Source organism: Larus michahellis, chromosome 6 (genome assembly GCF_964199755.1).
Source record: "Larus michahellis chromosome 6, bLarMic1.1, whole genome shotgun sequence".
Taxonomy (NCBI): domain Eukaryota; kingdom Metazoa; phylum Chordata; class Aves; order Charadriiformes; family Laridae; genus Larus; species Larus michahellis.
The window spans coordinates 15,395,786-15,408,041 of record NC_133901.1 but is presented as its reverse complement, the minus strand read 5'-3'; the positions used below and the strand labels follow the sequence as shown (position 1 = coordinate 15,408,041).

Here is a 12,256-nt window from a genome sequence, read left to right as displayed (position 1 = left end):
CTTTTGAACTTCTGTGTTATTGCCTTTGGGGGAAAGGATAAGGATTTGCTTAACAGGCCTTGAGGATATGCTTCTCTCGTCCATCTACACTAAGATACCCATGAAAGGGTAGATTCTGCTGACTCAAAAGTGTTTCCAAGTGAGATTTCTTCCTTATTAAATACAAACTCTGATTAGGAAGGGACACGGCGTAGGTGAAAATATTCGCTAAATTATTTTGGTTTTTTTCTTGTGATGCAGCCCAGATGGGAGTTGGAGAGGGAAAATCCATAGGTCAGTGGTACGGACCAAACACAGTCGCACAAGTGCTCAAGTAAGTGCTGTGTTTTTCCTTTATGTCTTTTGAACCCCGCAGCGGGGTCATTTTGCTTGCAGTACCTCGTAGCTTACAGGTTTCTGCCCATTGACTGAAGTGCAACTGTATGTTTTAACACTTTTAGCAGGCAACCTGCTTGACCTTATCAACCTGCTTGGGCAGGAGCTTGAAACGAGCCCTTATGTTATTCAGATGCTGGCAAGACATGAGAGGAGACAGGCTACAAGTTGAGGACAACCCCCAAAAATCTCTCTCCACATCCCACAAGTAATGTGCTTGCCGCTAGAACCGAGTGCAATACTCTGCAGCAGACCAGAAGCAAGGGTCAGAGCGGATGATGGTTGCTGTAGTTTGGATCTCTGCTAGCCTCAGAGTTGCCTCTGCTGACCTGACAACAGTGTCATTGTTATCAAAAAGCTGCCAGCGAGCCATCAAGTCACTAATGCGTTAGCATGAAAGCATTAATATTTGCTGTCTGGGTTCCTGGGCAGAGGATCAGAGCGATGCTGGAGCATGGTCTGCCTTTAATAATTGGGACACGCTGTGTTTTGAGAAACATTCTCCCTCCTGTTGCCATTCTTTCCTCACTTTGATTCGGTGAGCAAGGATCTCCCTAGAATAGCCTGGGATTGCCTGAAAGCAATTCCCAGGTCATACTGTATGCTGAATTAGCCCCGGATCTGGTATAGGCGATCAGGAGACACTGTAGGGAAAATAAAAGTGATATTTATTTTTTTTCATTTATTATTATCAATTTTTTTGTGCTGTCTCACTTTCTGGTAACCAGAAGCTATGGGATTTGAGTTGGAGATTCTATCAGGGCTCTTGTACTTAGTAGCTGCTGAGGGACAAATTCCCAGGTGTGGTCCCATTTGCAACCTGGCCATAATAACCGGTGGCAACAGAATCTACAACTCTGATACTTGTATAAAAACGTACTTTACAGCACAATTGATGAAAGCCAATCTCTTTCGTAATCCAGTTCCTCCTCTTCAGTACACCACCATCTTTGTCTTGTAACTAATCCTTGCTTACTTTTTGTTTTTTTAATTTTCCTATAGAAAACTTGCGACTTTTGATACATGGAGTTCACTGGCAGTCCATATAGCCATGGACAACACAGTAGTGATGGAAGAAATCCGTAAGTATCACCTGGAGGTAGAATGTGGCATATCCTCTGGCAGCAAGAAGCCAGAGTGCTAGTACAACACAACAAGCATGAAGTAAATGTTCTGTATTAAAGCTGTGTCCCAGCATGCTAAAACCAGACGAGAATTGCTGTTCTAGGGCAAGGAAGTCCCTTGTTTGACTTTGGCTTCATCTGATAAAGCCTCTGACTTGGCACTGTGGCCTCTGGATCTGGAGAGGAGGTCTGCTGACCTTCAGCCAGTAGGTGGGAGCTGCTTGGAAGGTAGTGTCAAACTTGTTTCTGGCCACAGGTAGCGAGCAGTAAATGGCTGCTTCCTCTCTCACGTAATGGGGTAGGAATGTCTCTGCTATTAGGCAGAATAAGAAAACTAGAACAGATTGCTGAAGAGGAAAATGAACAAAATTGGCAGGGGAGGCGGAGAGAAGAAGGGAATCTCATATTTTAAGGAGTGCTCACTGGTTATTTCTTTTCTTTTTTTTCTTTCTGGTTTTTTTTTTTTTTTTTTTTCGGTGCATCCTGTCAACAGGATGGCTCTGGAGGCTGAGCAGCTGCGCAATGCTTGCTTGCTTGCTCATCCCTAGCATGCTTGCTCAGGCTGCGGTAACCAAAGCTGAACGCCTGCGTTGCTGGTTGCTGCAGTCCTGCCTGGTCCTGGCCACACAAGCCTTCCCCTCGCTTGCTTTAGACTAACTCGTGAGGCAGTGTGCTTACACAGCACAAACCCACGCAGTGTTTTCTGCCAGGTTAGTGTTCTGAAACAGCACGTAGAACAGTCCAGTGAGCGCTGGAGCTGGTGCAAGGTTACTGATGAGGTTGTGGCAGGCACCATTTAGGCTGGCTTTGGCTGCCGCGGAGCCAAAAATCAATTAACAGACGATTTGTCCCTAGAGTGCAGGACAGTCACTTTACAAAGTCACATCTCTTATCAGGTGGTCTCAATTGAGAGGCTGAGAAACGTGGGATCTGATTGAGAAGTGCCTGTCTAACCTTAGGTACACATAGTCTTGTAAAGGTATATGCAGATGCCCTTGGCTTAAACAAGGGCCAGCGTGAGGACAGAAATTAGATTTATCTCTCATCTTTAGCCTGCAAATGTTATTTCTAGAACTGAAGCATGCTGACTGCAAGGCTTGGATACGTTGCAGGCTCTTGTCCGTGTGGCTCGTGTTCAGCACTGACACTGCTTCAAGCAATGTGTCCGTACAGCTTGTGAGGTGCGTGTGGGATGTTTGCTTATTTTCCTCAAATGTGAATCATGATGTGCCCGTTCAGGGCCGGAAAGTCACTGTATGAGTGGGACGCATGTGTTATATGTCTGTAGATATGCGTTATATATCTTGTGCCCCAAACATGTGTCGATAGTGAAACATTCAGAAGTTAACGCTGTTTCACACATTTGTTAAGTTTGGTCAGTGTTCAGCCTAAGGTGCGTAGGAAATACCTTTCGCTACAGCAGTGAAGAAAACATCTATCTTTATCCCTTCTGAGTCAGTTTGTTGTACGAGAAAGGGGCTCTTAGCTGTGTGTTGGAGAATCCTGTGCATCAGAAAGGTGTTGAGAAACCAAGACAGTAAAGCCAGTACCTGACAGCAGCCGCAGCAGGAGAGATGTTGTGTCAGATCTGTTGGAGTATATTTGCAGTAAATGGTTTGGATCCAGCTGGGAAGCTTTAGGCAGGTTCCGCTGTGCTGTGACACCACAGTGCTGCAAAGCCTGCCAAAGAGGCTGGCTGAGTTTAGTCTCTGCCAAGCTCCCCACTGCTTAAACCGGGGTTAAACCTGTTCATACTGCAGCGCGGGACTGCCACTTGCTTTGCCCGATGAGGAAACCTGCAGAGACACCCCGTGCAGCAACAGCGCTGGCTTGGCAGCTGATTTCAGATCATCGGAACAGGCAAGCTACTGCCAACAAAAAAAGCCATGATCTTGACTGTTCCAAGAGGATAAATCACTATGAATAATGACTTTCAATTGTCTCAAGACCTCCGGTCACTGTAATATGTCTGGGCATGAGAGATGCACTCATACACCTTCTCCTTGAGGGACGGCGTAGGGATCACCTGCAAACTCTTCAGCGCAGGTTGTCTCTCATACTGAGGCTTTAGAACAAAGTCCTGTTTGTTCTCCCTTGGGTGTAACATTCTCCTGGTTCAGCTGGGTTTGAAGCTCTTAGTAGTGAGTATACACCCTGTTGAAATTGCTGGTGATGAAGGTGTTTACATCATGTCCTACCTGCTAGAGTGTCCTGGCATTCAGCTGAGGCCAGGAATTAATTAAATTAGCCTCTGGCATTTTGTCTAATTGTCTTGGCTTTATGATTAAAGTGCTGTGGGTTTCTTTGGGGTTTGGGTTTTTTCTTCACACACCCAGTAAGTAATGAAATTGGCCAGTGAGACAGGTAGGCTTGGAGATGTTTCTGTACCAGAATTTACATGACCTGGTTGCGTTACAGCCTGGCTGTGTGTTTGTCAGACCTGTAGAATGAGGATGCATAGCGCTCATGTCACGCGTATGCCCCGAGGAGCTTTACTGCCCCATATCTTACAGGCAAAAGCTCATGCTGAAATTGTAGAGTTTAATGATCATCCTGCTTCAGGTCTCTAAAGTAGCTTCTGAATGATCCCCAATAAAATTTCTGAAGGCTGTAGTGAACTTCAGGAAAACTACAACTGCTCTAGATGCTATGTTTGTATCTTGTTACAGCGCCAATTACAGGTGAATATTTCCTGTGTTAAGCCATAATGCTTTCCTCATTTGGTTCAACTGTCTTCATCTCCTCCATTAACTCCTCTGGAGTACTCCAGATTTTTCTTTTTCTGCCTACATGCTCTCTGAAGTCAGGACTCTTGCCTGACCTCCTAATCAACTCGTTCAACCTTGTTGGCACAGGTTGTTGCTTAGCTGCTCAACCGCTGGAAGAATTTGCATTTTAACAGCCCACCAGATGGTGGCTGTGAGTACAGCATGCTTTGGCATAATCTTGATGTCGGCTTAGATGAAATGCTGAGCCCTACCAGAAGCCCTGCAGGGAGTACGTACATCGCATGACCCCAGCACTGGACTTCGTTACGCTTTTCTTTTGTTTTTTAAAGTGTTGTAGGCATTTACTAAATAGCAATTGTTAATCAGAGCTCGAATAGAATCACTCAAGGTCTAGAAACAGAGGTTATTTCTGATGCTTTCTGCTCATGTTCCCTTTCTGTAGGGCGGTTGTGCCAGTCCAACTTCCCGTGTGCTGGAGCTGCAGCATGCCCTGCTGTGGAGTCAGACGTACTCTATAACGGGTACCCAGAGGAAGCGGGGGTTAGAGATAGGCTCTCACTGTGGAAACCATTGGTGCTGCTGATACCTCTCCGCCTTGGGCTCACAGAGATCAATGAAGCCTATATTGAGACACTAAAGGTAGGGGACGTGGAGCTGAATTCTTGGTGTTCTGATGCTTAAGGACCCTGATGAGAATGAAGTCATTTCTGGAATTTCATTTTGGGGTAAAAATAGTCAGAAATAATTGTCCTATTTTCAAAAGAAAAATGTGATTAGAGACAATCCTTGTCAGAGGTCAGGATATGGGTTCTTGCAGGTTTTAGTCAGGAAAATCTGTGGGGCTTTTGGGGGGTTGTGGTTTTTTGGTGTTCGGGGTTTCTTTTTTTGAGGATCTTACTTCACAACTTAATCTCAGTCCCTCTTTGTGTTTAGATGGTACCAACCTGCTGAAATATTTGTTCAGCACAACTGTACTGGGCTTGGTGGCAGCCTGAGCGTTAATGAACGTAGTGCTGCAAACTCCCTGTGGCTCTGATGCTGGAGCTTATACTGCAGACTGAGCCTAGAATTTGGCTGACGGCTGCAGTGTGGAGTATCAGGAGGCTGCTGAATTTAGGGTGTGCAGAGTACACGCACAAGACAGGGTGCACATTGTCTTGTGTACTAAAGCTAGCAAGCTCTGAGCTGCATGGGTAAGAGCTCCAGATTCATGCGAGGTTACTTGCCCTGAACTCAGTAGATGGTGCCTGGATACTGCAGCTGGATAAGGAACTTAAACTATTTCCTGAATGATCGTTCCCTCCTAAGAGCACTGTTGCAACCTGATGACAGTTCCACAGTATCTTGCCGCTGACTGCAGCAGAGCCAGGACTTGCCTGGACTGAGTCCTGGAGTAGTGCTGCTGCTTCTCTTTGGTCCATCTGTCTGTTCCTGTCAGCAGTTAAAGGTGTTTTTGAGCTGCTTTTGTGTTACTTGAAAGCCTTGTGTTGCAGCCCTCAGCCTTCCTGGTGGAGCTTCTCTCCAGAAATGGCTGTTTCTGCTGATTTTCAGTGTCCCCATCTTTCTTTCCCACTGCATTTTTGGATGTTTGCCTTTGTTGCCACCTGCTGTCTCACTGTCTGTCAGCTGTGTGTTTTCTGTATTGCTTTTCCAGCACTGCTTCATGATGCCCCAGTCCCTGGGAGTGATCGGAGGGAAACCAAACAGTGCTCACTACTTCATTGGCTATGTAGGTGAGTGCCCAGAGTGCAAAGACTTTCCAAGCATCTCCCCCCCAGCTAAAAAATGCTTGTGGAGCGGTACAGCTCTCCACTTTGGTCTGTGGTGCGTGCTGCAGGGTTCCTCTTTCCTGCTGGAAGTGTGGAAGGCTGCTGTGAATATCTTTGTGAGGACCCGAATGGTGTAGCTTTGAATGGTGGCTGTGGTACAGGCTGTGAACTTCCACTGCGTAACGCTAAATCCTGTCTAAATCCTAAATCTCTAAAGAGGTGTACATAGAGGCCTTCTCCAAGGCTCAGAGCTGACTTCCCTTCAGGGGCTTTAGTTGTCCCCTTCCTGAAATTCTACAAACTGTTGTCTGTTTACTCTCCTCCTTCCCTGTGATTTTTGTCTCTCTGCCTGAGACCTTAATCTGGTTGTGCTCTGGATTTCTGGGGCAGACTTGAGCTTACATGGGACCCTGGAAGGCATGTGCAGGAACAGTATCCAAATAGTGCCTGTGCCCAGGCTGTTGCTGTGGAGCGGGCACCGTGGTTCTGCTGGCAGCTGGCTCTTTGCCTGGATGAGAAGCATTTGGGGAAGTGACTGAAAACAAGTTGTCCCTAGAACGTGGGTTCTTCTGTGGGGTTACGAGAGTTGGCTCTGTCATTGCCCTTCCTCCTCTTTGTATCTCACCCTTTGCTTATGAGAAGGCCAGCTTTTTGGAACAGTTCTTCCTGTTCATGTCTCCTTGCCTGTCTGTCCAGGTGAGGAACTCATTTACCTGGATCCCCACACTACGCAGCCTGCAGTGGAGCCCAATGACAGCGGCTGTCTCCCCGATGAAAGCTTCCACTGCCAGCACCCGCCCTGCAGAATGAGCATTGCCGAGCTCGACCCCTCCATTGCGGTGGTGCGTTCCTGCTGCTTGTTGCTGATCACCCGAAGGAGCGGTGTTGTGGGCCCTCTGTTTCACAGCTCTCCTTTTCCCTGGGGAACGGGCAAGGGCAGTGGTGATGGGTTGGGTACTCTACGGGCATGCTGTGCTCTGGGCAGGTGCTGCCGTGGGTTTCAGTAATGTTCGTACAGAAGCTCCTCGTGCAGGAAGCAATTTGGTACAGGCACCAAAGCGATTTGGTGCAGGAAGCGATTTGGTACAGGGAAATCTGCCATGCATGGCAATTAAATTCCATTCTTCATGGGGCACCGTTCTTCTCTCAGGTTTAGCTTGGGTTTTGAGTCCTGCCTTCTGATGAGCAGATCTGAATCCATTCCCAAATCCACAGCATGATTCGGTGTGGCTTGTTTTCTGTTGTGCCTGAGATGCCTGCCCTTTGTTTCCATGTGGGTTGGTTTCTGCCCAGTTTTCCTTCTGCAGTAGAGCAGACGATTACATTGATGCTTCCAGCGCTTGGATGGTCTGGTCACATCAAACATATGGGGAGCGTTCAGTTTAACAGGGCAGCGTAAGACACAGTTTAAAAGCAAGGCAGTTAGGCGGTGTAACTGCTCGCAGTCCTGGTCCTGTTGCTTGGTATTAATACAAGGCTTTAAGACTGAAATGATCAATCTACAATACATAAAGAGAAGTTCTTTTTTTACAGGGCTTTTTCTGCAACACGGAGGAGGACTTTAACGATTGGTGCCAGCAAATCAAAAAGGTTTGTGTTTATATCACCAGGAAAGGAATATAGGGTATTGTCTTGTTTCAAACTGCTGCACAGAGAGCACGTTCTCTGCAGCCTGATCTCATTTTAAAGCATATGAAAGTAGTTTATTAAAAAACCAAAAAGAGCATAGCTCCGCAATTCTGCTGATGATGCGAGTCAAAGATTTGAGAAACATTTTTTCAACTGCAATGAAGTCTCAACAGATCGTTATCACCCCTTAAAGACCCAGAGCACCATGAGTACAGAGTTGTTGGTTCTCACGGCTCTACTCTTGCTCCACAGCTGTCCCTGGTAAGAGGAGCGCTGCCGATGTTCGAACTGGTCGAACGCCAGCCGTCGCATTTCTCCAACCCGGATGTCCTCAATCTTACACCAGGTGAGGCCATGCAGGGAGGAGGCAGAGCTAACGGGTGAGCCGGTCCCTTTGGTTTTCTAGAAATGGTGTGGAATTGCACAGTGACTTCTAGTATGTTCGTTTTTCCCCAGCAGTTTGATGTGGAGCTCTTAGGGCAATTGATCTAGTTCTTTGGCTTTCGACTAGTGGTTCACAGATCCCATAACACAGAGTACTGCGTCCAGCTCTGGAGCCGTCAGCACAAGAAGGACATGGACCTGTTGCAGTGGGTCCAGAGGAGGGCCACAAAGATGATCAGAGGGCTGGAGCCACTCTGCTGTGAGGACAGACTGGGAGAGTTGGGGTTGTTCAGCCTGGAGAAGAGAAGGCTCCGGGGAGGCCTTACAGCGGCCTTCCAGTACCTGAAGGGGGCCTACAAGAAAGCTGGGGAGGGGCTGTTTGCAAGGGCATGTAGCGACAGGACGAGGGGCAATGGTTTTAAACTAGAGCAGGGCAGGTTTAGATGAGACATTAGGAAGAAGTTCTTTACACTGAGGGTGGTGAGACACTGGCCCGGGTTGCCCAGAGAGGTGGTGGAGGCCCCATCCCTGGAGACATTCAAGGCCAGGCTTGATGAGGCTCTGAGCAACCTGATCTAGTTGGAGATGTCCCTGCTTACTGCAGGGGGGTTGGACTAGATGAACTTTAAAGGTCCCTTCCAACCCAACACATTCTGTGATCTCAGGATGATTTTTTAGAATGAGTCTGTGATTGGTGGTGGTGACTGAGAGGAAGAAACTCCAGTTTGTGGGCCATCACAGCAATGTGAATCTATGACTTGTAAAAGGATGCTTGGAGGAATCAAAAGGGTCCATTGAAAAGGTTGAAAACTGAGTTTCTGGGTAATGAAAATGGTCAAGGACAGTGCTGTTCGAACTTGGTTCCAGTGTAAGGCACTCCTTCTCTGTGCATATGCCACTACCAATGCAAAAAGGAACAAGTGCTGGGCGGTATCTTGGCTGTCAGGCTCTGCTTATCACGTTAATAATGTGCAGAAACATTGCAGGAGATAAAGAGCCATTGACAGCTTCTGCCAAGAGGAGTGAATACGCGTGGACAAACTTATCCTGTTGCCAGGCATTGGACTATGTCCCGTCACTTGCGCCCTGCACCCTGTGCTTCCTTGCTATCTCTTTCTCTCTCCCTTAGCATCAGCTTTCAAAGACTTCCTTATCTCACTGCCCTTTTCTGTAAGAATGCTCGACTACCTTAAACTGTCAGTTGATCTTGGCCTGTATTAAATTGTCCCTAAGTGCTACCTTTCTTACTCTTAAAAATGTTTTTGTAGTGCGCTACTTGTTCTTCTCCCTCTTCCCTAGATTGCAGAGCCTCTCCCATCTGCTGTGGCTGTTCTGTTTCTCTTACAGTCCTACCCCTCACAAGAAGGATTAATCAGACTCTTATCAATGTCCAGCCTCTCGTTTTCAGTTTTCCTCAGGGAGTTGGGTTCTCTGCTGTGTTACGGAAGTGAAGGGGGCTGCTCCTCTGAGGAGCACCTCTGGAAGTTGTGCTGCCAGGACCCATGGGCACTGCGGTTTGATCGAGAACAGTGACACTAGGCATTTGCACGCACTACTATGGAATTAAAAGCTTGTCACAAAATGTTCAGGGGGCCCTGCAGCCTTGTGTCCATGTGCTTCTCCTCTGTCCCCAGCCGTCAGTTATCGCTGTTTAGCTTCTGGCTGGCTGCTCTGCCGAGTCCAGTGTATGCTTTCTTGAAGCCTGAGATAATGTAGGTTTCTCCTTTACTTCCCCAGTTTGCCCATACGTTCTCACCTGAATTTCCCCTGTGGTAAAGTTGCTTCCCCTTTAGGTATGTGCTCCCTCCTCATCACAGAGTTGGAAGGATGGACAGGAGGGATCAAGTACATTATCTTTCCTCACAAAATGGGACTGTACTAATTGGTTTTGGGAGAGTGCATGTTGTGTCATTACGTTCCCCAGTCGTTGGATCAAAGGCAACTATAGCAGAAAACAAGTCTCTAATACACAGCGGGGGGAATGTTCCTGTGTTGCTTAATTGGGCCAGAAATCTTCACGGATATTAGCCCAGACCTCGGTCAGTTCTCCTATTTTGGGCCTCTTGAAGCAGAACTGTCTTCTGCTAATACAGAGCTGCAGCCCAGGAAGGTCATACAAAACACGTCGCAGCACAGAATTGCTCTGCACCAGGGCTGTGTTCGGGGTCTGTGAAACGTGATGCACCTTCTGCGCACCGTATTAATTGTCTCCAGTGCATTTTCTGTGCTACTGCTGTGTGCTACTTCTCATCCCTTCTCAGAGCCTTCACTCAGGTGTGTCACGGAGTATCTTGGAAATTATGGGCCCATGACACTCTGGTTCTGCTGCCCTCCAGCTGCTGGTCTCACTGACACTGAGCAGTCAGTACGTCCCACGGAGGTCATGCTTTCTCTTTCTCTTGCAGACTCCTCCGATGCCGACAGATTGGAAAGGTTCTTTGACTCGGAAGATGAAGACTTCGAAATCCTATCCCTTTGAAAACAAATAAGAAACTGACTCTGCAAATTTGTGTTATGTGTGGGGAGAAGGGGGGGAGGGAAGCTCCTTCGAGAGCCTGGGGCTACCGGTTTTCATAGGTGCTTGCTGCCATCCCCGCCTCTTGTCCATCCTGGCATTCTGTGCAGCCTCTGAGCGGAGCGCGCATTGTCTGCGTTGGGATGAAGAACCAAGTGGGTGTTAACAGCCTTACTGGCTGGAGTCGGAATTTCTCAGCAGAAAACAGTTGCTGGAAGTGGATGCAGTGGTGCTTAGGAGTTCAAAGCCTATCTGTTACATCAGCAGGTCAGTTGGCCTTCTGGGGGAGGCATAGAAATCGTTAGAGCGCTAAATCCTTACATGGGGACTCCCCTCTGAAGCTTAAATAGAGCCACCCGTCATTTAGCAGGTGAAATGTACAGTTAATTCCTTTAGCAGCTTCTCTTATCACTGGCCAACTTGGACTGCAGCTCACAAAGCAAATGAACAGCAGATGAGTCCCAACGAGACAGCTGTGAAGCCCCGGGAGCGCAGGTGGCCGGGCTTCCTACCATACAACTCCTGTTTATGCTTTGCAGTACACAGCACATCCTCGCAGGTGCAGTACCCCTCTCCTGCTCACATCCTATGAAAAGAGAGTTGAGGGAACTTAAAAGTGACTGGTAATTCAGTAAGCAAAATGCTCGCTGGGAAAGTGGAGCAGACCCATGACGCTGGGGAGGAATGTCTCAATCTCGGTTTACATAACAGCAGAAAGAATGGAAGAATAGAAAATGTGTGTGTTCTTGCTCGGTGAGTCGATAAAGCATTGTGCTTCTACAACAGATTAACCCCTACAGCAAGTTATCTTCAGGAAAGCTGCTTCAAGCAGAGAATTGGATTCCACAGCCCTGGGGAAAAAAAAAAGAAGTCCACAGCTGGGAGAGGCAAAACAGGACAGCTGAGATCTGCCAGTCGTGTGCCTTCTTGTTCCTGGGCCCGTGTGCTGGCATAGCAGCTAGGGAATTAATCCTGTTGGTACCAAAAACGTGAGCTATAAAAGTCTTCAAGGTATTCTCAGTGGGTTGTTCTGCAGTTTCTCCAATTACTCCTGTTAGACATTCCCTTTCCAAATCAGAAAAGGTGCCTGAAGGCCAAGTAGGCTTCCCAGCTGTCAGCACCTTTCCTTTTTCCTTTTGTCCTCTGCCAGCTCCCTCTCCCTGCAGAGTATGCACAAAGGCACCGTAGGAGCTAACCCAGAGAAACCCATTTTGTGTGATCATCCCCAAGAGGGCAGTGAAGAGAGAATGCCTTGAGAAGGTCCAATTATACTGGAAATTTTAGCTACTTTAAGATGATAGCTCTGCCTAGGGCCCTTCTGCACACAGAATTCAGAGAAAGGTCTTAATGCAAACTGCAATAGTAGTTGCTGAAGTAGTTTCCTTAGTGCATGCTGCAGATTGCAAACCTGTTTACAAGGCTTTGTTTTGTACATTTAGGATTGGAACCTGTCAGTTGATGCTTTTATGCCCAAGGACGGTGACAGCTGGCTAGAAATGACCTATTTCCCCCGTGACTGACCTACTGATGCTCTAACTGTCCCTAGGCTATCCAAAAGCAGAGGTTTGAACTGGGAACCACAGTGCTTCTGTCACTAAATTATTATTTGCTGCTTTCTGCCTGCTTCTCCTCTTCTCCCTTGTAGTTAGGGGAAGAGGCAGCAGAGGAAGTGGGGCTGTGCTCCATTCATCTGCTTTCAATTTGTATCTGAATAAACAGATCTAAAACCTT

The 12,256-nt window shown here is 47.4% G+C and overlaps 1 protein-coding gene across 1 annotated transcript in view; it reads left to right on the top strand.

Annotated features, from left to right (window-relative positions):
* The window catches only part of ATG4B (autophagy related 4B cysteine peptidase), a 23,342-nt gene extending 11,086 nt beyond the window's left edge, over positions 1-12,256 (top strand). Inside the window, exons 6-13 of the mRNA XM_074590300.1 lie at positions 241-313; positions 1,378-1,457; positions 4,671-4,867; positions 5,883-5,961; positions 6,694-6,839; positions 7,531-7,587; positions 7,879-7,972; positions 10,416-12,256. Of these exons, the coding sequence (XP_074446401.1) occupies positions 241-313; positions 1,378-1,457; positions 4,671-4,867; positions 5,883-5,961; positions 6,694-6,839; positions 7,531-7,587; positions 7,879-7,972; positions 10,416-10,489 (800 nt within the window). The 3' untranslated portion in view covers positions 10,490-12,256. The remainder of the gene's footprint in view (positions 1-240; positions 314-1,377; positions 1,458-4,670; positions 4,868-5,882; positions 5,962-6,693; positions 6,840-7,530; positions 7,588-7,878; positions 7,973-10,415) is intronic.